General features: G+C 33.0%; 2 protein-coding genes and 1 long non-coding RNA gene across 5 annotated transcripts; 2 read left to right on the top strand and 1 right to left on the bottom strand.

Moving 5' to 3' along the window:
• Nucleotides 1-732: 732 nt before the first annotated feature.
• Nucleotides 733-7,455, bottom strand: LOC105348076 (uncharacterized). 2 transcript variants are annotated; one of them, XM_034461451.2, is made up of 6 exons: nt 7,204-7,455; nt 4,362-4,513; nt 3,824-3,896; nt 3,378-3,443; nt 2,968-3,101; nt 733-2,432 (listed from the first exon to the last, which is right to left on the bottom strand). In XM_034461451.2, the coding sequence occupies exons 2-6, from the start codon at nt 4,471-4,473 to the stop codon at nt 2,248-2,250; spliced, it is 570 nt and encodes a 189-aa protein (XP_034317342.2). In that variant the 5' UTR covers nt 4,474-4,513; nt 7,204-7,455; the 3' UTR covers nt 733-2,247. The 2 variants fall into 2 exon arrangements, with proteins under 2 accessions (XP_034317342.2, XP_019930815.3); XM_020075256.3 differs by having other exon boundaries at nt 4,362-4,495.
• A 6,821-nt stretch (nt 7,456-14,276) lies between these two features.
• LOC136276293 (uncharacterized) lies at nt 14,277-15,430 on the top strand. Of its 2 annotated transcripts, XR_010714778.1 has the most exons (3): nt 14,440-14,618; nt 14,804-14,923; nt 15,332-15,430. It is a non-coding gene; the product is annotated as an uncharacterized lncRNA (long non-coding RNA). The 2 variants fall into 2 exon arrangements; XR_010714777.1 differs by lacking the exon at nt 15,332-15,430 and having other exon boundaries at nt 14,277-14,618; nt 14,804-14,952.
• A 4,721-nt stretch (nt 15,431-20,151) lies between these two features.
• Nucleotides 20,152-20,811, top strand: LOC117689364 (uncharacterized). Its single transcript, XM_034470211.2, has one exon. The coding sequence runs from the start codon at nt 20,152-20,154 to the stop codon at nt 20,809-20,811; it is 660 nt and encodes a 219-aa protein (XP_034326102.2).
• The last annotated feature ends 4,713 nt before the right edge of the window (nt 20,812-25,524 follow it).

The following is a 25,524-nucleotide window of genomic DNA, read 5'->3' as shown; positions in this document are numbered from 1 at the left end:
TGACAAATTATTAGAAATACCCATAACTACCATTCTAAATACTTAAAATGGGGAAATAAGATTTGAAATTACTGAACTCAAAACCAAGTCTGGCCTTTAATGGTAAAAAAAAACCATCATGTTAAAAGTTTAAGACAGATGTGATGGTGAGAGCTTTAGTGGAAGAAGAATTTAATTTGAACCATTTTAACAAGAGCTTGGACTTTGGGTTGCTGTTTCAAAAAGCAATGTGACGTAGGCCTGTCTATTTCATTGTCAGCCACGGCTCTCTGAAATCAACAAGATTTGTCTGGCTTTTGAGTTAAGACTAAGCAATCGCTGCATATTTCGCTTGAAACCGCGTCATTTTTAACTTGTTTTGATGCAAGAATTAGGTAGCAACGTCCTACTTAAAGTCCAAGGTCTTGTTAAAATGGTTCTCCCTTGTATGTGAAATTAAAACAGGGGATGGGAGTTTTTGTTTTTTTTGTTGAGCAGCAGACAAACAACAATGGTTGAACAATCTGTTGATATGCGTCAATGTTTTTTACGTTAATATGGAGATGCCATGGTAAATGGCACACATAACGTCAGGAAACGACAATGATTTAACATAAATGAAAATAACTCATTAAGGATTTAAAATTATCGGTACATAAGGAAAATGACATTTGAGAGTACATGAAATCTGTTTTGTTTGTAATGTATTTGTGTATCAGTTGATAGGACAAAATGAAAAACAAAACTAATGTGTTAAATTTGGTATGTTTTCATTTGTCAGAATTAACAAATATTTTTAAAGTTTAAAAGATAAACAAATGCACGTAAATACATGTAATAGCAACAACATTTGCCTCTGAAAAAGCATTGAAGCTTGTTGGAATATTTGGTTTATCATTGATTATTGTGGATTTCAATTGTTACATACCAGATCTAAAAATTTATTAACTTCAATAACTATTTGATTTAAATGGAAATAAACTGGTTTTGGCAGAGCTTTGTTCAACATTTACATTGCCTTATTACTGTGTGTTTTATGAAATACATAAAAATTTATGTTTACAAATTTATGTTTACAAATATTATTGAAACATCAGTACATGCATATATTAATGTATATATATTACATTTATTTCGATAATAGTAGATACCGGGAAACTACTTGAACCATCAATACTCGATCTATTGAATAATTCACCCCTTTTACATCCATCTAGTTGCAGGGTAAAATATAAAATGACTGAATATGTATTTCATTAAAATGTATAAATTTACAATTTACAAAATATTTTTGCATAAAAAATTATATTTCACTGATTTTTAAAAGGCATAAAATCCTCAAATAAAATTAGTTAGAAAGTGCAATAAACATTTCATGTTATATTATATATCTCCATAAGATTTAGGAAAAAACCCATCAACTTTGATGGTACATGTATATATTTTTTTTCTAATATGTAAGCTTCTGTTTGTACTATACTTTTTTGTATTTAAATTAAATTCCTTTTTATTGTTGCAATGTTTAACAGAAATAATAAATTTTATTGTTCAATTTTATATATGCATTATTCCAATAAATTGTCATGTGTATAATTGTTACTAATTGTATTTGTTTTTGCATCAGGAACATGTAATTACAAGAAATCGATGCTTTTTAAAACAAACTTTAAAAAAAAATTATTGATCCACTTTACAGGTGCATTTAGAAATAAATCTAATTTTAATTAGACTGATTTAGAATTGATACATAGATCTATTTAATCAAATACAGGTAGTTTCGACTGAAGCTTAAAAACCATCAAATTAAAACAAAACAAATCCTGCTTTGTTAGATTCTATACTTATTGTAATAAAAGGTGTGAAGTATACAGCGAGGAGTAGAGGGTCCCGGAAATTCAATACATAAAGCTGGTGATATAGTGAGTTTCAAAATAATTAGGTTTAACTGTGCTGAAATTGAAACCAAAAATGTCTAATCCAACACATGTGTAAACCACCACCTTGGCAATCATATCCTCTCAGAGTTGTTAAATCTCCAACATTAAAAAGCTTGTAGTATCATCCAATCCAATCCAATAATTCTAAGTTCCTCAACAGACTAGAAAAGTTCTGAAACAATGCATGATGATGTTTCCTGTCTTTGGTTCCTCAACAGAATAGAAAACTATGATGACGTTTCTAATATTATGTTATCTGACCACTTGTCCATTATGACACAAGTCTCCAATCTTCCTCTAGGTGTCTGTCTTTACATGCCACTCTATATGGCTAATGATTAGCTCCCAGTTGTTGGTAGTACTGCTGGTCATCAGTCTGTGTGGAGATCTCATGGGTGACCAATTTTATGACGGGTGTGGTGGTCGGAATGTACTGAGTCTCAGTCACTGTGTACACTATGCCATCCTTGAACGTCTTTAGTATGTACAATAGTCCACACACAATTAGCAGAAACCCTGCAAACACAACGCACACCACAGTATGAACGACTACAGACTACATCAAATCCACATGTAGTGGACTTGCCTACTTACAAATTGGAGCAATAGAAGGGTAGATTGTTTTATTTTCGCATAATCATGTACATATGAACCTACTGCATGTGTTACAGTAGTTTTACTGTCAAGATCCCCATTGATTTTGTAACAGATCAACTGTTACACAAAGCCAGTGTAGATATCCTTTTATTGACAAGTTATATACTAGATGTACATGTGGAATTACAAGCCGATCATATAAAGGGAATGTTTTAAAAAAAATCTTTTCAAAATACAATGTGTCTAAAAATCCTGTTTTCCTGAATTCATTTTACCTGCAGATCCATTTACACATATTTTTTCTTTTTTTACAGAAATTTGAAAGAAAAATGTTCAATGATAAAACATCGCAGTTTCTGCCACAAGTGATCTTTAATGAACATGTGCAATCTCTACTGTTATTCTCCCTAATGACTAAGGTTAAAACTGAGGTCTTAGACCGAGTTGTGCTCACCACTGACGATCCCCAGGACAGTCCTCATCCCTTCCAGAAACACGGGGAAGGCGATGACTAGGTACAGGATGCCCTTCTTCCAGTTGTCCACCCACATCACCAGCTGCCAGCAGAAGCAGCAGCACCCCTTCTGTCTGAAGGGAAAGGTCAATCAAAGGTCAAGGCCGTCTTCACTTTTTCACCACCCCAAATGTTTAAATACATATTGAATTTTATATCAATTATGTTTTTTACCCAAGAGCTTTTGTGATCAACAAGGAATAAGATATATTACATAATGCATTTAATTATATAAGTTAAGGACCCAAAACGCAACGTACTGTTTTAAAAATAGGTTCTTTATTATTTACCGTATATATTTATATTGTCAGCAGAATGACCCCCCCCCCCCCCTCCCCCAGGTCTCTTACCTGCAGCAAGCAGATTTGTTGATTATCCATGTAGCTTCAAAGAACGTTACAACCACTGACGCCCCTCTGAAAGAGAACCGTGGATATTGTTATACGTGTCGTATATTTGTCACACCTATGAATTATTGTAAAAAATTGTTACAATGTTACACCAAGTAACAAGAACAATTTTAAAGCCAGGGTCATACATTCCCAAATCAGTATTCATCACGTTATCGGAACACCTGGGATTTCTATCAGTTATAAAACAGTATTCAATTGGTTCCTACAACATATATCCCTCCTTGGGATAAACTTTTTCTTTGATCATTTTTATTTAGATCATAAGTTTATACATGCATGAATCACACAGTCAGTGGAGAGTTCTTTCATTATCAAAACACAATGCAGATATCTCAAAAGAAGCAAAAAAAAAAAAGAGCGGACTTACGAAACAGACAACTCACATGAGATAGAATCCGACGTACTGCGTGGCCCTGTCTTTGTCCTGGACGACGTAGATAGCTGCTGCCCACATCACTACAAGAATAAAATCACAGGGCCATGGTCACTGTAAAGTAGTATTGTGAAGGTATGGACAAGGGATGGGGAAACAGGCTGGGGGTGACCCCCTTCCCCCTTTGATTTACTGATCATATGTTTACAATAGGACAATCGCAACCCCCTCCTACAAATGTATAATGCAGCACTCTAACTTTAATTAGTTAGATGTCTCCAAATTTATAACATTCACGCTTTTCCGATCATATCCGGCAAATTGATTCGACATTCACCCCTTTCCTTTTTCTAGTCCTTTATCAAACGAAACTATAATGATTAAAAAAGATCAATGATCCGCCTCTGTGCCACTTTTTTGCAAATTTAAACATAACCATTACCCCCCCCCCCCTTTTTTTTTTTGCTTGTCAAGATTTCTGATAAGTATAGCACCCCCCCCCCCTTTCAATTTGCTTCCAACGCCACTATGAGCTGTCTTACAAGTACCTGCTAGTGTAGCCAGTGTTGAGAGCCTGGCGATGATGGTGATGTTACGGAGGAAGGGCGGGGTTTTAGTGGGTGAGGTGGTCAGTATCCGGTCCTTCTCCCTGTCACTCATGGTCAGATTACACCATTCTGTCCTATTATAATGTAGTCAGCTGAAAATAAGAGTCATGTATGTACTGGTATTTATGATCTAGAACATAGCGGCCATTTCATTGCAAAAGTTGTGGTTGTACGTAATGCTTTCAATAATTTTCCCCCTTTTTTACACATATAATGGTCTTGGTCATGATACATTGGCAACTTACAAAGTAACTGTCATGTTCAGCCATGTTAAAGTTAAAAAATCTAAGTTAAATTTTTCACTATGATCATCATGCCTAATGAAATTACGAAATATAAGCTAGTTTAAAAAAAAAACTTCAATACACACAATCAGATGTCCACTTATTCAAAATTTAAATGTCCCCTTCTTCAAGTTTCAATATTTTCTTAATAAAGACAGCAATTTAGCAATACCCGTGAGCTATGTGGGTCATTATCAAAATATGCAGCCTTTTGTGTCAGTGTCAATTTAAAGGGGGAAAAATAATGTTCTTGGGAATATATACAGTACCATTGGATTTTAGAAACTTAAACCTATATTGTTGAACAAATAAATCGACAATTTTACCGCTTAGAGTATAAAAAAAATATTATTTTCTATGAGATTTCAGTGAATTTATGTTGTCATTAAATTTTTCCAACGTCTTTAACCTACAATATCTTCAATAATATTGAGGTTTTATTCCAAAAATCACCATTAATTTTTAAAACAACATTCATATTTTAATTTCTGCTATGCTCCTTAACAAGTTCTCTTTTGAAAACAATGAATTTGATGAGATATATGCTTGTACAAAAAATTTTTGTCATTGGTGTTACAAGGCAAATTATATAAAAATATCTTAAAATACATCAAGTAAATAATATTGTACTACAGTTGGAATCCCCCAGATCATAGTGACATCATTCCCTGCAACTAAAAAGATAAATGTATCAGTGATGACTTCATTGTGATAGAAAATATGGCAGAAAATATTTGTTTGCTCCGAAAAATACAATGTAAACTGTGTCAGTGGGATAACGTGCTATTTAAGGTTTTCTATAATGAAAGAACAAAAAAGTTTTTCACATAAATGATGAATGTTTATCACATTATAACATAGGCTATGTAGCTTTGTGTAGTATCTGTTCTCTTTGGTCATACTTCTACATTTACTATGGATACATCAGTGGTATAACGGTCAGTGGTGTAACCAAAAATTGTTGTTACACCACTGAAAAAACTGTTACACCACATGACATTATTTAATTATTTTACTTTTTCTTCCATTTCATATATATTTTGAGCATTTTGAACAATTGTTATTTATCAATTTTACAAGTTAGACACTGTCACAATAAAGAGAGCATGACTATTTAATTGCAATTGTGTTTTCTTAATCTGGAAAATGAGACCTGTTACACCATTGACATTATTTGAAACACCATTGACATTTTGTATGCTCTAATTATGTTTTACTCATTTAAATACATGATTAAAAGATAAAAGTAAAAACAAATTTAATCTAATAAAGAAATGAAATTATCCACATTTTATTTTTATTAAAAAATCAAACTTTTTAATGATTTATAGTGTATTATAAGATATGTTATTCCACTGACATTTCACATTCCCTATTATGTTATACTAAAATCTTTCAAATGCTTAAAGGTAACAAATGCTAGCTGAGCTACAACAAACATATATGGACAAAGAGGAAGTGTATATGCGTTGTATGCATTGATTTTGGAGAAAATTGGAGAAAATTCAATTTAATTGTCCAAAATCTATGATTGATATGAGCTGGTATAGTATTGACGATGTTGTTTGTGAGATTGATGAGGCAAAGAAAGTTCGAACTCGGTACAAGGTGGATAAAAGTGTGTGAAAGCCAATAGTAAAAAATATAACATCAAAGAATGAGTGAATTACTGTAAAAAAACATCTACATGCAATTTTTCTGTCAGTGGTGTAACACTGATTATAAGTGGTGTAACAGTGTGTCTATCTTCAGATTATGAAAGAATGAGGCACGAAAACTTTTATTTAAGATCAAATTTATCACGTTTTAAATGCAATCAAAAATAGAAATTAGTTTATTTTACAAAATTTAACATGCTTATCTCTTATTTATTATCGCTAGGTCAGTGGTGTAACTTTATGTCAGTGGTAAAACATAATAATCAGTGGTGTAACATGAACATTTTTCTCCAAATAAAATTAACTGGCAATAATACATGTATATTTGAAAACACCAGTGCATTTTTAGTAATGTCTTTTTTATGCTCCATTGAAAGAAAAATCCAGTTGTGTTCTTTTTAATGCTCAAATTAAAAATTTGTTGGGTAACAGCAAGACTTTGTCTCAAATGTTATGTTGGTCACTATGTAAATGTGTCAAATATTTTCTGTTATCTAATTCTAATAACTTTAAATGAATTTTGTTGATATAAACTTTATGTCCATCATTTTAAAAGAATTATTTTATTTTATTTAAGAATTTTTTCCTATACTATATACCTGTTACACCACTGACAAAATGTTCACAGTTAATTAAATTTCAGTCTAATTATCAACCAAATGGTAGATTCCAATGTTTGCAAATTTTTAGATGTTATACTTCATTGTTTGTTAAATGTGTTTTTTGCAATCAAAGTAATTTTTTCAGCAATAATTTTCTCATGTTTTTCATTTTTCAAAAGTCTGCATATTTTGATAATGACCCATATATATAAAGAAAGAGAAAAGAAACACCACCCACCTGATCCATCCAGCAGTTTTGTGAAATCTCCATGGGAATTAAAAACTCTCCATAATCACTTATAATTCTTTGTAAAGAATACTTGTGTTATCAACTGTCTCTATAATTCACGAAACACGTTTCAACGACTAAAATCAATGATAATCCGTATAATGGATCAATTGATGTTTTCTTTTTTTGTCAACGTTGGTTTGTCAATGCCCCATATGGGCGTAGGCCTCCATGCAAAGCCGCCAACTGTTGCACAGCCCTGTTTATTTTATCGTCGAAAAATCTATATATTAGTGTATACATATTTACTGAACCATATCCGCAGCAATACGAAAAAGATGCATATATATCATCTAGTATCAGTAAATGATAACATTTACATAACCATATATTATCCATGTGACCATTCTGAAAACCTTGAAACGAGCCACTAAACATTGAATTTAATTCATGAATTAGTCAATGCATCATTGCATAGCAATCGTTCTCTCTACATATAATTACACACATGGCGTCTGAATCAGTTTAACTGACGTTAACCCGTTGTTTCCAGTCTGCTTGGCCCCCCATCATTACTATATTCTACTATACAATAATCAAGTAACAAGGCCTCAGTACGCTGCTCCCAGTAGGAATCTCTACTAAATCCTGTCGCTATACTACTAGTATATATATCACTGTTGATTCTGTAGTTACTTGTATAATATGCAAATATATTGCTTATGTTGTAGATCTATCTGATGTATCATTTCTACTGAAGGTTACTCCACATACTTATGTCTATTCATTGCTGATGTTGTATTTGTTGTATAATGTCAACTATAGGTTTCTCTACTTTCTTATGCCTTTACATTGCTAATGATGTTTCTATTATATCATGTCTACTTTAGGTTTCTCTACTTGCTTATGTCTATACATTGCTAATGATGTTTATATTTTATCATATCTATTTTAGGTTTCTCTACTGGCTTATGTCTATACATTGCTGATGTTGCATTTATTGCATGATGTCTACAAAGTTTCTCCACTGCTGGTGTCTTTTCTTTGGTGATATTGTAACTGTTGTATGATGTCTACCAAGATTCTCCACCAGTTAATGTAACAAGATTGGTGATTTTGTACCTGTTGTATCATATTTGCGAGGTTTCTCCACATGCTGATGTCAGTTCTTTCGTGATTTTGTACATGTATTATGTCTACTAGGTTTCGCCAATTGCTCGATTGACTTTGTCGATACAATTAACAAATTTACGTATACTTTAAGATGGGTGAATAATTTAATGTTTTTACCATTTAAATCTTTTTTATCTCAACTGAGCCTATAAGACTCAAGTGAGCTTTTCTGATTAAAAATTGTCCGTTGTATGTCGTTGTTGTCGTCGTCATCGTAAACTTTTCACAACTTCATCATCACTTCTTCTCTAGGACCAATGAACCAATTTCCAAAACATCCTTGGGGGAAGGAATCAAATGAAGGGTCAGTCCCCATTTAAAGAGGAGTTGATAACGAAAGAGTGAAAATAAGGTTCGTTCTTTTAAAAATCGTCTTTTCCAGAATCACTGAATGGGCCAATATTAAATAACCAAACTTGGCACAAGGCATCCTAAGGGAAATTAGAGAACCAGTACTTCTTCAAAGGGGCGATCTATATCATTCTATCTATAATCTATATCTATTTATATGTCATTTATTAGGACCCTTGCTCTTGCTCTCTCTCTCTCTCTCTCTCTCTCTCTCTCTCTCCAGATACCATTAGAATTTATAATTTATGGAAGAAATCGCTAGCTAAGTTAAACGGCGATTTGGTCGATCATACTCTCTCTCTCTCTCTCTCTCTCTCTCTCTCTCTCTCTCTCTCTCTCTCTCTCTCTCTCTCTCTCTCTCTCTCTCTCTCTCTGGGGCCTGAATTTTTAGGGTCATCGACTGGAAGTTTCAGGCCCCAATAATATAGGAAAGAAAAAATTTGAATTACGAACTGCGTTCTGGAATGCAGTTCACTTTTGAACTGCTAAACTACTACCTCTGTGTAAAATGGTGATGTGGTCATATCTAGTTTATGAGATTTTGGACTATAAAGAAAATATACACTATTCATTATTGTGGATTTTTAAACATCGGGCTCGAAAACATCAAGAACCCCTTCCCTTGAGGAAATAGGTGTTCAGCCTTAAGTCCAACCTCCAGATCATGTCGATTGATGGTGGTTGGGGGAGGGCAGCATAGTAATTGGTTATGGTTTCTCCGCTAATCCCGGTTTGTCTCTAGAAGTGTTACCAGCCATGCTTGTCGAGCGTCATATTCCCGTACGCCCTTTCTAAGTTAGCCCGGGTCTGTATTGTGCCTATTATCCGCCTGCTTCTACGTGGAGAAGGCATCGCATATGACTTGCTGTGTCCTGAATGGCTATGTTGTGGACTTGCTTACAGTTTCCCTTTCGTATTATTGCTAGTCATCGTTTGGGGCTGAAAACGGGAGGCAACAACCACACGAACACATCACACAACATTTAACAGACTGTATAAGCTGCACAGTGCTAATGAATGAATGAACTAATTAATTAATTTGTGTTAAAGACGCGCTGTGATTCGTTATATCTTAAGACCTCGACAACCAATAGAATACTTTGGTTTTTCGATATAGTGGAAAACATATTTATGAATATTAATCTTATATTAATGTTTGTTAATTATAATATCCTGTTACACAGATTAATTCCATTAATATGGAATTAAGAAAAATTAATGAATCACACACGGTATATTTTCAATTTTTTTCTACTCTGTTATCAATTTTTGTTTTGTTATTATTACATGTTTTTTCTTTTCTTTCTCATTTTTTCTCTACACTACATAAACTTTTTTTTAATTTTCAACCTTAGCAATTAACCATTATTTTTCTTTTTTTTTAAATTTTCATTTTCCTATCATAAGCTATTTGTTTTGTTTATTTTTTTTGCACTGTACCTCCTTCCAATGCTATTTATAATATTAATCTATTATACAAAATTCAGTTGCAATATATATGTATATATATCTTATATAAAATTATATAATTACTCATATTATACATTGACTACAGGAAAGAACATAAATAGGCATTATGCCGGCTGTTCAATCCATTTCAATGTATCTATATACTTGAATAAAATACTTCTTAAATTAAATTAGTATACAAGGTAATTAACCAAAATACAGTTCTAACGGTAATTAATAGAAAGGAAAAACAGCTACACGCTTGAAGAATTGTCAAGGGACTACCAATATTGGTCTCCAGGAAATTATTTGTATTTTGAAACGGGGTTGGAATCTATAGTCAAAAGACGTGAAATTGCTAAACTAACGCTAGTGTATAGAATTCACTACAATCTTATACACCAATATCTTAATGATAATGCTAACATTATTAGAAAAGATACATGTTCCTCTCGCTACAGTTCTCGTTATTAAGACAATAATATACCTACTAGAGTTAAGTACGACACATATAAAAAGTCCTTTACTCCAGATGCTATAAGCAAATGGAACTCGCTATACTAATTCGGATACCAATAAAGCAACACCCATCCGTCAATTTCAAAGAAGCATTTCTAATACCAGTGATACAAATGTTCCTAAATATTTTCTAGTAACTAACATCATTCATGCATAATTAATGCATATTTATTTACGTAAGCGGGTTATGTAATTTTTTTTCTGCAATGATCGCAACCTTCATAACCCGCATGAATCATCAAAGAAAGCATTTTATTGTTTATATTAACATCTTTCTTTTTGTTAATTGATAATGAAAAGTAAGTAAAATTCACTAAATTACTGTTGATGTACGTACATGTAAGTACGTTAGCTAAGAGAAACAGCCAAATCGTCTCCAGTGAGACTTTGAGTCTGACATCGTCATGATTATTTCCTGCAGTCCGTGATTTTTTCTAGGTCGCTGTATGTTTAGATGTAAATATATATTTACATTCACTTTCTTTCCCTCTATTAAATTGCATTGGATGATTTGAGTGATACTTACGCATAACACAAGACCCAATCACCAAATCTGGTTCGTATGAATACATTCAGTATTCCTTCAGTATTTCTCGTAGTCCGAAATATCTGACGTTTTTCTTGCTTTTTTAACGATTTTGATATTTACTTGCCAGGAAAACGTCAGAACCGGCGCCATTACGAAAACTGGAAAGGACTATATATGATAAGGGCCTAAAATGGCCCCCTAAAATGAACATCATCATTTTACTATCATTCTTTTTTTTCTTAGTACAGATATGTATGTGATGTGTTTACATAATATTCATTTTGGTTCAAGTGCCCACAATTTAGAAATATGACATTGTAAAGACAACCTTTTCCCGCCATTTTTGCATTTTTAGCGTAAAACAGCTTGTTTTTAAGCAGTTTTTCCTTTCGAAAACATAGAGCGCATTCTTGAACAAATAAAATATTTTAATCAGAGATGTATCTAGCCAAGACTAATAAGTGACAAAAAAATTTTCCTTGTTCAAGCATGCGCTCTATATTTCCCATTCGTAAATATATAAGAAAAATGTCAATTTTTGGCTGATTTTGATTGAATTATAGAAATGCTGTCACTTCTGACGTCATATACTGCCAGTGAGTGCAAATAAATCAATTAAATAGATGAAAAATATATTTTATATGAACTCTTCTAAAAAATTTGTTACCATTTTACTGTACCCGAAACACTTAAAAAATGGCGAATTATGGGGGCTAAATTTTACTCTTATCATATATGGTTCTTTCGCTTGCGAATTGTATCAAATATTTAACTCACAACTTAACAATAAAAAAATAACTTTACTACTCACTCATATCGCTTTAATGGGTTTGTTTACTCTACAAACCGTCTGTTCAACACATTTTTATCGAACTGTCCGGCGAGATTTGAGTCACGTGACTCGTTATCGCAAAAGACAGCGAAAATACGGTTGACTGTAATTGTGTGTTTCTATTATCAAAATACGGAGTCATATTTAATTTTGAGCGATATGAGTGAGTAGTAAAGTCATTTTTTTATTGTTAAGTTGTGAGTTAAATATTTGATACAATTCGCAAGTATTTAAAATCGGGCCGAGAATGCCGCCTCCAGTTGGAGGCGGCGAAATTTCCAGTTTTCGTAATGGCGCCGGTTCTGACGTTTTCCTGGCAAGTAAATATCAAAATCGTTAAAAAAGCCAGAAAAACGTCAGATATTTCGGACTATATTTCTCGAAGAACATGAACTGACTCTTCTCGCGACTTCAAACCGATTAACATTGATGTAAATATATTTTGACAGTTAAATGAATTCAATTGATTAATTTCTTAGTATACCAAGAGTAAATTCATTAAATTACATAAAGAAAAATAAAACTGTGTTATTAAAATTTAAAACGCTGTGCACTATTTTTGTCAGCATATTTCGGCTGTTCCAATGGCCATTCCGTTAATTTCGCATTACTCGTTGAATAAGACAGAGCTTTTTAAAAATAAATTATATTTGCGGGAATGAAATAAATGTTTAAAAAACGTAAATATAAGCATAGCGCGCGTTATTCAATTTGTATGCACACACCGTTGCAGTTATGAGACCACATCTTTCAAAAAATAATGATTCAATGCTTAAATAACTGTACAATCAAACCACAGTTCTACATGATAAAAGAACCAGACATTTTTGGGTAATAATGAACCCTACTCTTCATATATTTATCATTTCTCCATTTGGATTTTTATCATTTCTCCATCCGGTGACTTTAAAAAATGTTGCTTTTTTGCGGTAGTGGTAATGATTTAATAAATAATAATAATTTTGAGACTTTGAATGTGAATGGCTGGATTGTTTTTACCTCTTATCAAGAAAAGTTCTGTAGAATGATATCGAAAAATGCTTTATATGCGTAATACCCCCCCCCCCCTCCAAAAATGAAGATTATCAATTTACTGTAATTCTTTGTTTACAGATACTAGTATACTTGTGAAGTTTTATTCATTGATTTTTAATTTTGATTCAAATGCCAATAATTTTGAAATGTGACATCAAAAAGTTAACCTTTTCCCGCCATTTTCACGTTTTTAGCATAAATTAAACGGCTTGTTTGTTTTCAGGCAGTTCTTCTTTTAGAAAACATTGAGTATGTTGTTGTTGATTTGATTTTTTCCTTCATATTTTTGTCATATTTCTTATTTATGTATGCACTAGGATATCCTGTAAAACACCGACTTCTGTACTTTACAATGTTCATTAGTTGTATTTTCATTCGTATCCTCTAATAACCTGCAAAGCTTAAAGAAATAAATAAGAAATGAATGAGTTACCGGTCAAAAAGTTGTTAAGATTATTATAACATATTTAAAATGATAATGATTCAGGTTTTACAAACTCATTTTGAATGTTCATGATGTTATAATTGCTTGTCGTTTTATCAAAACCAGCATGTAACACCAGACACATTAAACGTAGGTTTTTTTTAAAAGATAATTACTTGAAAACCTCTAAATTTTGCAATAACAACTTGTTTGGAAATTTAGCTCAAATACTCTACGTATTTCTGTGTGATTCAATTTTTGATATCTTGATATACTAATATTGGTCACTAATCATCTTGTATTTTATTCATCATGATAATCTGTGTAATATAAACTTTTTAATACGTTCATGAGACGCAAATTAAGAATTACGTTTACTAGGGGGCATTGTACATAGCCCTACTATTTTGGTGCTATTTTTCACTTTCAAATAACTAGGTCAATGACCCACTTTTTATCCTAGTGACCTCTGAATGTTTATTGAAAAAGTCGTCAAACTTGTCGACCCTTACCAACGTTTTTTTTTTCATTTTGAAATTATGAGAAAAAAAAATTGGTGGTTGGAAAATGATAATCCTTTGCGTCCTTATGGCAGTCATGATTTGAAATCGACCTATACACCGAAACACAGTATCACGGCAAATACGTTTCCGAAAGATTAAGGGGGTCCCTGTTGGTCAACATGTTCCTTTGATCGCTTGTTTTCGCGTCCGTGTCTGTGCCCGTGTAGACATCATGTTCCAATACCAAATCGGCGCCGGGTGTTAAGGTGGAAGGCTACATCGTCAAAACATGTCTGACTTCCGTTCGAAACGCCATTGTGTTCCGGATTGATAACATTATGTCGTGTTACAAAATAGCTATACACCGTTTAATTGAACTCTTATAACTAAGGAGGTGAGATAGGACTGACATCACCAAAACGCTTAGAAAATAAGTCAATTTTCTTCCTGTTTAAAGCTTTTAACTAACATTGATTATCAGCTGTTTTGTACGGAAAACGTGGAATCTAAATAATATACAGTTTCCCTGCTCTGCTGCTATTGGCAATACATTTTTGTCATGTCATCTGCAACAGACGATCATACATATGTGGCGGATTATCGATATAGGTAAGCAGATGTCAAATTTTCATTTAAACTATATATAAGTATGATGAATATAAAACGAAAGTACCGTAGTACGAACTCTTGAATTGATCCTAACTTCCCAAATTTAAAAAAAAAACATTTGCAGTAAAAGACTTTCATTGAAACTTTGACATTAAACTAATGTATTTTGGTTAAAATAAATACAGCTAGGTAGCAATAGCAGTGGAGGCCCGGATTTGCAGGCCAAATGAGGAAAAGACAGAATTCTGAAAAGGAGCATGTTTTTCATTTCCACACATGCATGTGTATCACTATGGACATCTAATGTATGTATTAATATGCGTATGGTTGTTGTTTATAATTGCTATTGTATATTAAAAAAAAGTAAAAGGCAATTTAACTACTAATATTTTGTTTTAAAGAGTTAAATATATATAATGCATTCATCAAAAATATAATTTTTCAGCTTCAAACATTATCATAAGCACTACTAATCTTATATCTACATATTTAGCATAGACTTGTTCCTTTTTTAATTTTTTTTCGTGATTTTTATTAATTAAAAAATTGATCCCAAGATATTTGAGACCATGTAAAATAAAGAAAGACAACTCTTAAACAGGATCTTTTATACCAAGATTTTTGCAATAATTAAGTATTTCCTTTAATTTTTCAATTTTATTCAATTTCTTTTCTTCATCCTATTAACCAACGAATATTGTTTATATTTTCAGGTTTTTGTTGGATTTTGTCCAGCAGTTTGCCTTAAAAGAATTTTTTTATATTTTAGTTTCATATTTATGTGGATTCCAATAAAAATCATACAAACTTCATTCATGATTTTTTTGTTTTTCATTTCTAAACTTAATAACATTTCACTTTCATAAGATTTTTAAAACAGAAATGTTTAAAAATTTGATAAATATGGGGTTATCTGGAACCAGACTGATATTTTAAAAATTCTCTAGAAAATAGTGTATTGTATTTTGAGGTCTATTATTGTTGAATACTGTGCCTAGTATTGGTAACAAATGCATGCAACAAAAATCTCCTACACTTATTTGGTGTAGAGATCCACCTTAGTGACTCAGCTATCTCGAAGCAATCGTCAGCCAGGTGACATTTGATCAACATTGGCCAACCATCTACATGATCTAATGCAAATTTTATTACGTGTATCACCTTTCAGCAAGATGAATTAAATTAAACGACTTTTAATGTCTAACACATATGAGAGTCAATTTAACGTCTAGAGTCAATACTCAATAACCAGAGCAGGGAACGTGTACCATTGTACATATGCCCCAAAAATGCTCAATGAATTAACACTTAGTAAATTGCTGTGCCAAGTACTAGTATGAAGACAGAGGAGGCTCAAGCACATGTTGTAAGGACTCGAACCCCATACCTAAATATATCCTTTCATTTGCTTTTAAATTGATTTATCTACTATATGCATTGATTTGCTGTAATTATTTTGTAAAAAAAAAAATAGGGATGGCAATTACTCCAGGTAAAAGAGGGAACAAATGGAAGAAATTTTGGAAGTTTTGTCCTTACACTGATTTCCTTTGATCTTTGCTCATAAATATGTGTTTTTATATAAAGAAAATCAACGATAAGGGATGAAAATGGAAACCTGGGACAGACTTAAAATTAATTATTAATAGCCTCCATAAGATTATATTACATCTATGGATTCTGTATGAAATTGCGATTCCTTATTGGAATTATGGTACAAATCATAAAATTTTGTACAACTAATTTATTAAGTAGATAGTTACTGCACATTGCACATTTGTAAATAACTTTATATATATATATATATATATATATATATATATATATATATATATATATATATATATATATATATATATATATATATATATATCATAATTTGTATTCCAATAAGTTGTAAAGCTCAAGGATAATAAATTGAAATTGAAATTCTAGGTTACATGTTGATATAAAAAATATAAGCCCCATATTTTTTTCAAAGCATATTCAAAATGAATTACCATTTATTATTAATCACCACAGATAAACCGTCTCAGGCCTTGACGGATTATAGTATGAATACATATGAAACCCTTGTGTCATGTGAGCTTGCTTTAAAATTAATTTTACCAGTTAAAATCTTTGTTTTCTTCAGAAAGATTCATTTTGATGTAGCCCCTACCTTAATCTGTAAACTAGTGATTTTCCGCAAGCGTCTGACCTTAAACAATGTATCCTTTAAAGCTGCATGGTCCGATTTTTTCGTTCTTACGGTATCAAATAAGTTTCCATACAAACCAATTATCTTAGAAAGTTACATACTTTCGTCTATTAACACCAGCAGAATCGGTTTCCTTTCAAAGTTAGAAATATTCAAAGTAAATAAGATAAATTCTTTATGGGCATACAGAAAACGAACCAAACTGCATCATGTAAATCTTTAGAATAGGTATACCGTTTGGTTTCGTCCCCCGAATGATTGGGTTTATTCAACCCATATGTTATGCATCGACTTTAAACAAAAAAAAAAGTTAAAATTATTAGTAAACAAAATGCACACAGGTTTATTTTTTATTTGCCAAATTATTATAACCTTTATAAATAACGATGTCTAAGCCGTAATACAATAACAGCCGACTCGCCATCGCGGGCGAATTTTGATATGAGACGAAATAACGCGGTACCTCTTTATGTCGTCTGTTTTGTTAACAAATTTTGTTGATCATTTTTTCATTAAAATATTGCTTAATTGACAGGGAAAACTACTGCAATATCCTTTATTATAAACACACTTAGCATAACCATCGTTTAAAAGCGTTCACAAAATTTGATAGAAAATCGGACCACGCAGCTTTAATAAAAGGCTATTCCCTATACTATAATTATTATCATTAGTACAGGGAAATCATGATAAAAAAAATATTTTTTGCTTATTTATCTGTGTTGAATGATAGTTGTGATATAAGTTTTAACTTTAGTACTGAAAAATAGAGTGAAAAAAAAACTGGAGAAGAAGAAAATGTTAAACGTTTACAAACAACACGATGACATTAAAGACAGATGAAATTTGATCAGAAATTATTGAATATCAGAACTATTGAACTTTCGGCTCGGGTGAGCTTAAAATCGTCGACAAGAGGAACTGGTTATGTTTACACAACTGATAAGACATCCATTCTGCACGTATTTTCCAATGTACGTATTTGTGATATACATGTTAATCTTGTCATAATTGCTCCACCTGTGGTGCGAAATTGAAACTACGGTAATTAGCAGATGCCGTGCGAAGGAAAATTAGCGGATCTTTTGGAGAAATTAATTAAATTTTAATGAAACTTGTGCGTTAAACTTTACATATTATTGACATAGACAGGTAGGCACAGTAGATACATAGTAATAATTACTACAAACAAACAGACGGTTGGCGACTGACGAGGAACACTCATGTGACCTGAAAATCTTTTGCGTTGTTTCTTAAGCTTTCAGTCATACATATCCTGTGTCTGTTTGATTTACATCTGTGCCTACCTGTCTAAGTTTTAACATCTTTCAAACATTCACTGTTTGTATTTGTGTTCTTGAGCTGCTTTTTTTTAATGTAGTTTTACGTGCACTTTGTGTTCGTTTTCAATAATAATAAACGTTGCTATTGCGGTGTTTTTTTTACGAGTTCTTTGTCAGCTTATTGTAAACCAAGGGTTTGAAACCATTTTCTGCCATTTGTTGTTCAAAATCAATAGATAGCACAATAGAACTACTAAAAATATCAACAGTTTTAATCTTACGAAAAGACTCAATCAATTTTAAATCATATACATATGCATGTACATGTCATTTAAAGGGGCATGGACACGATTTTGGTCAAAAATTATTTTTCGTAATATTTACAATGCTTTAGAAAGGCATTTTTAATAGGCAACAGAAATTTGAGTGTCAATTGTCGAGTTATAAGCGAGTTACAGGGCTTGAAATTCTTCGCTGTGTAAACAAAGCGTTTGTTTACATTTTGAACGTTGAAGTTACAATTTCAGTTTAAAACCTAAACCGAATGTTTTAATTGTTAAGAACTGTTTATCTATGCTTAAAATAAATAAAAAGATAGACAAATAAGCTGGAAAAAGATTTTTTACTGGTATATTAAACGGTGTCCGGTCAAGTCGTACACAGACCAACTCGTATACAGGTCAACTCGTATACAAAATTTCCGCATAAAAACCGAAAGTCAACTCGTATGCAAAAAAAATTCCCGTATACCTAACCGAAAGTCAACTCGTATACAAAAAAATCCCGTTACGAAATCGAAAGTCAACTCGTATAAAAAAATTCCCGTATATCTAACCGAAAGTCAACTCGTATGTACAAAAAATCACCATTATTTGAAAGTCAACTCTTATACAAAAAGTTAGAAACAAAATAAGTAATTTAAAAGTAACTAAAAACACTTGGTTTCTTGTACTAAAATTTCTTTATATATTGCTTCCGTAATTCAGCGTAAAAAGGACATATAAGAATAAAATGGATGTTATCAACTATTACAAAGACTGCAAAATTCATACATGTATAATTGTGCATTATCATTCAACTCGGTAACGATGTGAAATTACAACAAAAAAATTAACGATAATTAATTGTGTCAATCCAATCATTATTATTTGGTAATTATTTCTACACATCAAACCAATAATTGTTAAAACACCAAGCGCGGTGTTTCTTGCTTCTCCAAATGGATGACTTCTCAAAGGCTAATTAAGATACTTCTTATTATTTTGTTTAAATTTTTTTTTGTATACGAGTTGACATTAAGTTTAGCATACCTATTTTATATGCAGAATTTTTTGTATACGAGTTGACTTTTAGTTTTTTATGCGGAAATTTTTGTATACGAGTTGACTTTCGTGTTTTTATGCGGAAAATTTTGTATACGAGTTGACCTGTATACGAGTTGGTCTGTGTACGACTTGACTGTAAATCTATTAAACCTATGAAAAAAAAAAACAGGGCACGAGCCTTGTTTATATGACAAAGAATTGTGAGGCTTGTATCTTGCTTATAACTCTACGAATGACTCTCAAAATTTATTTAATCATTAGAAATGCATTTCTAAAGCATTGTAGATAATAAAAAACTTAAAAATAGAATTTGACCAAAATTGTGACCATGCCCCTTTAAATCCATTTGCGTCGACCACCTAATATAATTAGAAAATAACTGTAAGACTCATCATAGTTGTCCTCGGCAGTCTCCATCTTTTTTTTCTATTTACAGATGATAACCACTATATTTAACATGAATTTTTTGAATTCATTTATCATATTTACGACAGATAAGAACCCTTGCTTTCTCGTTTCATAATTGTAGGTCGACGTTATCAAAAGAATTGGTCATTTCTCCGAACGTCCGACCAGAGATAGACATGAAACCAACCATTGTTCTCTGCTTGTGCTTCATTTTCATGGAATATGTTCAATGTTCGAAACCAAATATAATATGCATCATAGAACATTGCGGGAAGCAGTCTGCCGCGTGCCTGGCGGATGAGGGCTGTCGATCTGCAATGGTGTGTATAACAGGGTGCGCAACCAATAACCAAACGTGTTTGTTTGACTGTATCTATTCATACGAGGACGATGCCTTTGACGAATTTATGAAATGTGCTTCCACCGACCACCAGTGCATCACAAACGACCCGCCCAATCCCGCTGTAGTTTGTCACCCACCCCAAAAGGTAGAGTCCGGCTTCACTATCGACCTCCTGACCGGTTCCTGGTACATTGTGAAAGGTCTTAACCGTATCTATGACTGCTTCGATTGTCAGGTCACAACCTTCAAACCAAGCCCCAACGACAAGACAGTATATGACGTGTTTGAAAAGTTCGACGTGAAAATGGTGAGTGGAGGAACCAGGCTACGTTCTGTCAATGAGACCGTCGTCCAAGCTTCCGGTGGAATTTTTAATTACACCAGCATGCAAATGGGACATAATACTCACTCTCAGTGGCGAATAATGCATGTAGGGAAAGGAGGCGCCTTTCTCCTGGCCTATTACTGCGGTTGTATCTCAGCTGATTACTTCTTTGAAGGCTCTGTTGTGTATTCACGAACCCCATCTTTGACCTCAGACCAGTTGGTTGAACTAGTTGCAGCGTTTAAGGATCATGGGATGGATTATTCTAAATATTGCACACCAAACACGAAAAACTGTAACGCTAAATAATAGTGTAGACCCGAGAGAAGGAACTCAAATTGTTGTTTTCTTACTCATTCGAATTAAATTTGTGGAATGATGGGCTCAACCCAATTCGTAGTTGTCAATGAGAATTAGTAGTTTTCAATTTTAGTTGCATTTTGACTGTAAAGATGCATGGTTCAACTGATCTAGCTCAGGTCTAGTTCAATATGTTAATTGATACTGGGGTATCTATAATAGCGCATTGTGCTATCTTGCAATTGACGTGTTATTCCTTTCCTTTTTCATATTCGGAAGAGACGGATTTGGAAACGCTAAAGTCATTGTATTGAGTCCCATACCACCTTTTAAGCTCACCTGAACTGAAAGCTCGAGTCAGCTTTTCTAATCAATATTTGTCCGGTGTCCGCCTGTCCGTCGTCTGTAAACTTTATAACATTTTGACTTCTTCTCCAGAGCCACTGACCCATTTTCAACCAAACTTGGCTCAAAGCTAATTGGGTAGAAGAGATTCAAGTTTGTTAAAATGAAGGGTCAAGCCTTTTCAGAAGATTCGATTATAAGAAATCTGTGAAAAATTGTTGGTATTTTTCAAAAAACCATTTAGCCAGAAAGCATCTTGACATATTGTTGATTCTTAAATGTTTTGACTTTGTCCATTGGACAATTTTGGGCTCTACAAGGGGTTTAAAATTTGATGTAGATCTAAGTGTTTAAGATTTATTTTTAGAACTGCAATGCTCAATAAGAGGTTACAGTACCTGCAACGTTATTTTTTAAAATCCTATTCTATCCTATCGTGCGTTAATCCTATCGTTTCGTTCGTTTATACTGTTCTATCGTGCGTTAATCCTATCCCATCGTGCGTTAATCATATCAGGTTTATCGTTTACCTTATCAGTTTTTTCGTTTATCCTATCGTGTTAACCGTATGCTGCCTTTTCGTGGGAAAGTCATTTTATATTCAAGTTAAAAGTCGTTCAGTACGCCGCAAACGATAATTTATCGAATAATAATGCACAACTAGAAAAGGCACTCAATCAAATGAACAATATTGAGTTATACGAGGGTTGTTCGGAAATTATTGAGACAACTCGAATATTTTCTTTCCTAATTGACGAATTTTGGTAAAAATTGGCATAGACACTGAAGTTACCCCAACAAAAAATAAAACAAAGTGATATTAAAAGAATATCTAATATTTTGTTTACGACGATAGATAAACAAGTCGGTGGTCGGGGTACCCGGAGCAGCCATGAACTCGGAGATTTAATAACTTAAACATCTACTTTATAAGTGTCCGTAGAATTACAGTTAATGATAAAAGAAATCAAATTAAATATGTTCATTTTGCTATTCTTTGCGACTAACTTTTGATTAAGTTTCACTGATGTTTGAGTTGAAATACGGTTATGGTACACATATATTTACCAAACAATAGAAATCGGACAACGACTTTACATTGAATTTTGACGTCAAGGCGGCGCATTAAAAACCGTCAAACTGGTGGAAATCTCGGAAGAAGACCTTTTAAGGCCAAGCAATTGCTTAAAAAAACTATACGATGACAAGACAAGGTATAGAGCTTCAGTTCATCATATTTTTTTCACTGATTGTTTAACTAGAATTAGGCCAAAGGGATTAATTATCAAGTACTTTTGACGCACTAACTGTTATATACAGTTCTAAAATATATAACAAATAACTGCAGGAGACATTCGCAGTAATTAGACTTTCGGAAAAAAATAACTCGATTTTCCCCCTGAAAACAATAAGAATGACAGAAAATGTAAATGGTGACATCTTGAAATGAAAACAAAAGATGATAAATAAAGAATAATTCTTATTTCCGTTCGTTTGTAAGGTTTTTAGAACACAGGAGCAATAAGAAGCGTTAAGATGACGTTGCGAAAAGTTTGCGGTTGCGCCGGGTCATTGGACGAAGGTAGGTTGGTCAGCTTACCAGGAATGATCTATTCATGCCATGAACAAGAAACTTTTCACATTTATAGTCTCTATCCTGATTTACTTTTTGGTGAAATTTCAATGGTTTATCTTTTTTACTAAAAGAATAAGAGGAAATGTCTCAATAATTTCCGAACAACCCTCGTATGTAGCCAATTACTTTATTTCCAAGATATTTTAAAAAGAAAATAAACGAAATATAATCATCTCTACGAAATGGAGATAAATGAGTACAGTGGAGCTTGAGTTATCCGGACACTTTCGTTCCAAAGTCCAATCGTCCGGATAGGCGAAGCGTCCGGATATCTGAAATGTGTCTATTATTGTCATGAATGATAGTGTATTTGTATACAATGGTTTCCAGTGTTGATATTAGTTGGGGTTTTTTGCCTTTCATACCATATAGCAACACATGCTAGAGTTGTCTGTTGATATGAACGTTTTTAGATATAAAGAACTCTGCTTTATCTTATTATTTTGTCATGAAATATTAACCAGACAATAATGATAACCGAATGTAGCTAAATTCTTTGTGTCCAAGTGTGATATGTGTGTGATACACTGTTGTTCGCAATTTTCCAATTTTTGAAAGCGATTTGGGAAGTCCGTGTGTTTATACTAGCTACGCATGAGGGTCTAGCACGTAAAAACGGTGTGGAAATTAATTGACATGGGTAATCTTTTGTACTAAGTAGGGTATCATCAAATTTTACTCTCCGGTTAAATGAAGCAAGTTCAGTAGTAAATCAGTGTTTTGTGGTAAAAAGAGACCTTCCGGATCCGGAACGCGGAATTCCGGATAAATGAGACAAAATAACGTATAAAAAAATCTGTTCCTAAATAAAATCGTCCGTAAACTGAAGCGTCCGGTTATCTGGCGTCCGGATATCTGAGGCCCCACTGTAATATGAGCAGTCGAAATTCTAAGGAACAAGGTAACACATTTACCTGTATATTTAATTTATCAAATCGTACGCGGAGAGTGTCTTACTGCTTCACACAACTTGTACGTAACGCGATGTACATATTTTATGCAATAATCTTTCAAAAAATAATTATATTAATAATAGATTTTATAATAATTCAGAACAAGATTGAATTTTATTCTAGGCCACTATTTTCCGTGTGAATTTTCATCAGGCTGAGCTGTTCCGCGATCGGCTGATCGGTAACGTAAACAACTTTAGTGTATATGTACAATACAGATGATTTTAGCCCACCTAAACTTATATTTTCAGTGTATTCATTTCAAATGACGCATCTATATTTAGCAATACATTTCGTTTGAAAATAAAATAGAAATTCTGCTTATAACTTAACTGCTTCGTACGTTTTGTTTATCAAAGTATGCAATCATCAGGTTTAGCGTGAATATTGTATATCGTGATAATGAGTTTATCCTGAACATCGTTTATCCTTTCCCATCGGGAATCAATCCTATCATATCGTGCGTGTATCCTGCTTTATCGTGCATGTATCCTATCCTATCGTTTATCTTGTAAAAAATAGCGTTCCAGGTACTGTAGCTGCAGGTCTATAGCTCTAGGTCTGAAACATTTTTTGTGCGCCGTAAATTTCAGTTTTTTATTATGGAAGGCACTCTAGTCCAAGGTCGTCCATCTGAATTTTTTTCAGACCGGGAGCTACAGACCTGCAGCTAAATATATGATTTAACTATGAAATCATCCTTTTACAAAAAGGGCTCAATGTTTAACATGATAATATCAAAAACAGCTGTTTATATAGGACCTGTTCTACTGCATTGTCCAGATTTTGTCTATGACTCCAAAGAGTTGAATTTACCATGACTATTGTTGCTCGGGTAAGCGATGTGGCCCACGGACCTCTTGTGCTTGAAGGATACCATAGAAAAAAAGCTCAAAATTGTACAATTGTTTGCTTGATATAACTCACTTTCTTGATGTCATACCTGAGTAATCACATGACCTAGATTAAATCCTAATCAGGCACGTAGCATCAGGGGGGGGGGGGGGGGGGCAGGGGGGGCCTGCCCCCCCCCCCCCCCCCCCACGTTTTCTCGCAGCAACAATTCTTTTTTTAAATTTACATATGAAAAAATGAATTATAATGGAGTTGCCCCCCCCCACTTTTTTGGAAGTAAGTAAAAAATTAGTCAAATTGAATTTAGCCCCCCCCCCCCCACCCCCCCGGATTAGGAGGAATTTCATGATTTGGAGGGGAAAAAAATTTTGTTAGGGAAGAATTTTTTTTTTGGAAGTATAGTTTAGTTTATTCCCCCCCCCCCCCTTGAATTTTTGATTTTCAATCACCCAAGACGAAAAAGAAAGTATTTAGTTCTTCGCTGCTTGATTTGAGTCTATACTTCAAATATTGTTATTTTTCGAGTCATGCAATTTAAATTTCATAAACCTCTTACCCTTACATTGATAAAGATGGCAAGCATATAATGCTCGAGAGATAGTAAAAAAACCATCTAGTTCCATTTCACCATAGTGTGAGTCGTGGTTGTCCCATATAAAATATATATTTTTTTGAAGTGCGTTTTCTAGACTTTTTGGTATCTGTTGGTATATGTTGTTTAATTGTAAAGTTTTGTTTTCGATTTCTTGATTTTTTATTCCAATATATCTAATTTACTGTAGAGAGATAAAAACAAAACCAAAAAAAAAATGTTTTCAAAGTGCTTAACCTTTTCAAAGTGTGTTGTTACAATGCGTACCCTGATATGTGAATATGAAAGTTCAATAAAACATTTCAGAAATATTAAAAAAAAAAACAAACAAAAAAAAAAAA

This window comes from Magallana gigas, chromosome 6 (assembly GCF_963853765.1).
Source record: "Magallana gigas chromosome 6, xbMagGiga1.1, whole genome shotgun sequence".
NCBI classification, from domain to species: Eukaryota; Metazoa; Mollusca; class Bivalvia; order Ostreida; family Ostreidae; genus Magallana; species Magallana gigas.
Note: the sequence above shows the minus strand (reverse complement) of the source record. Positions and strands in the feature narration are given on the sequence as shown.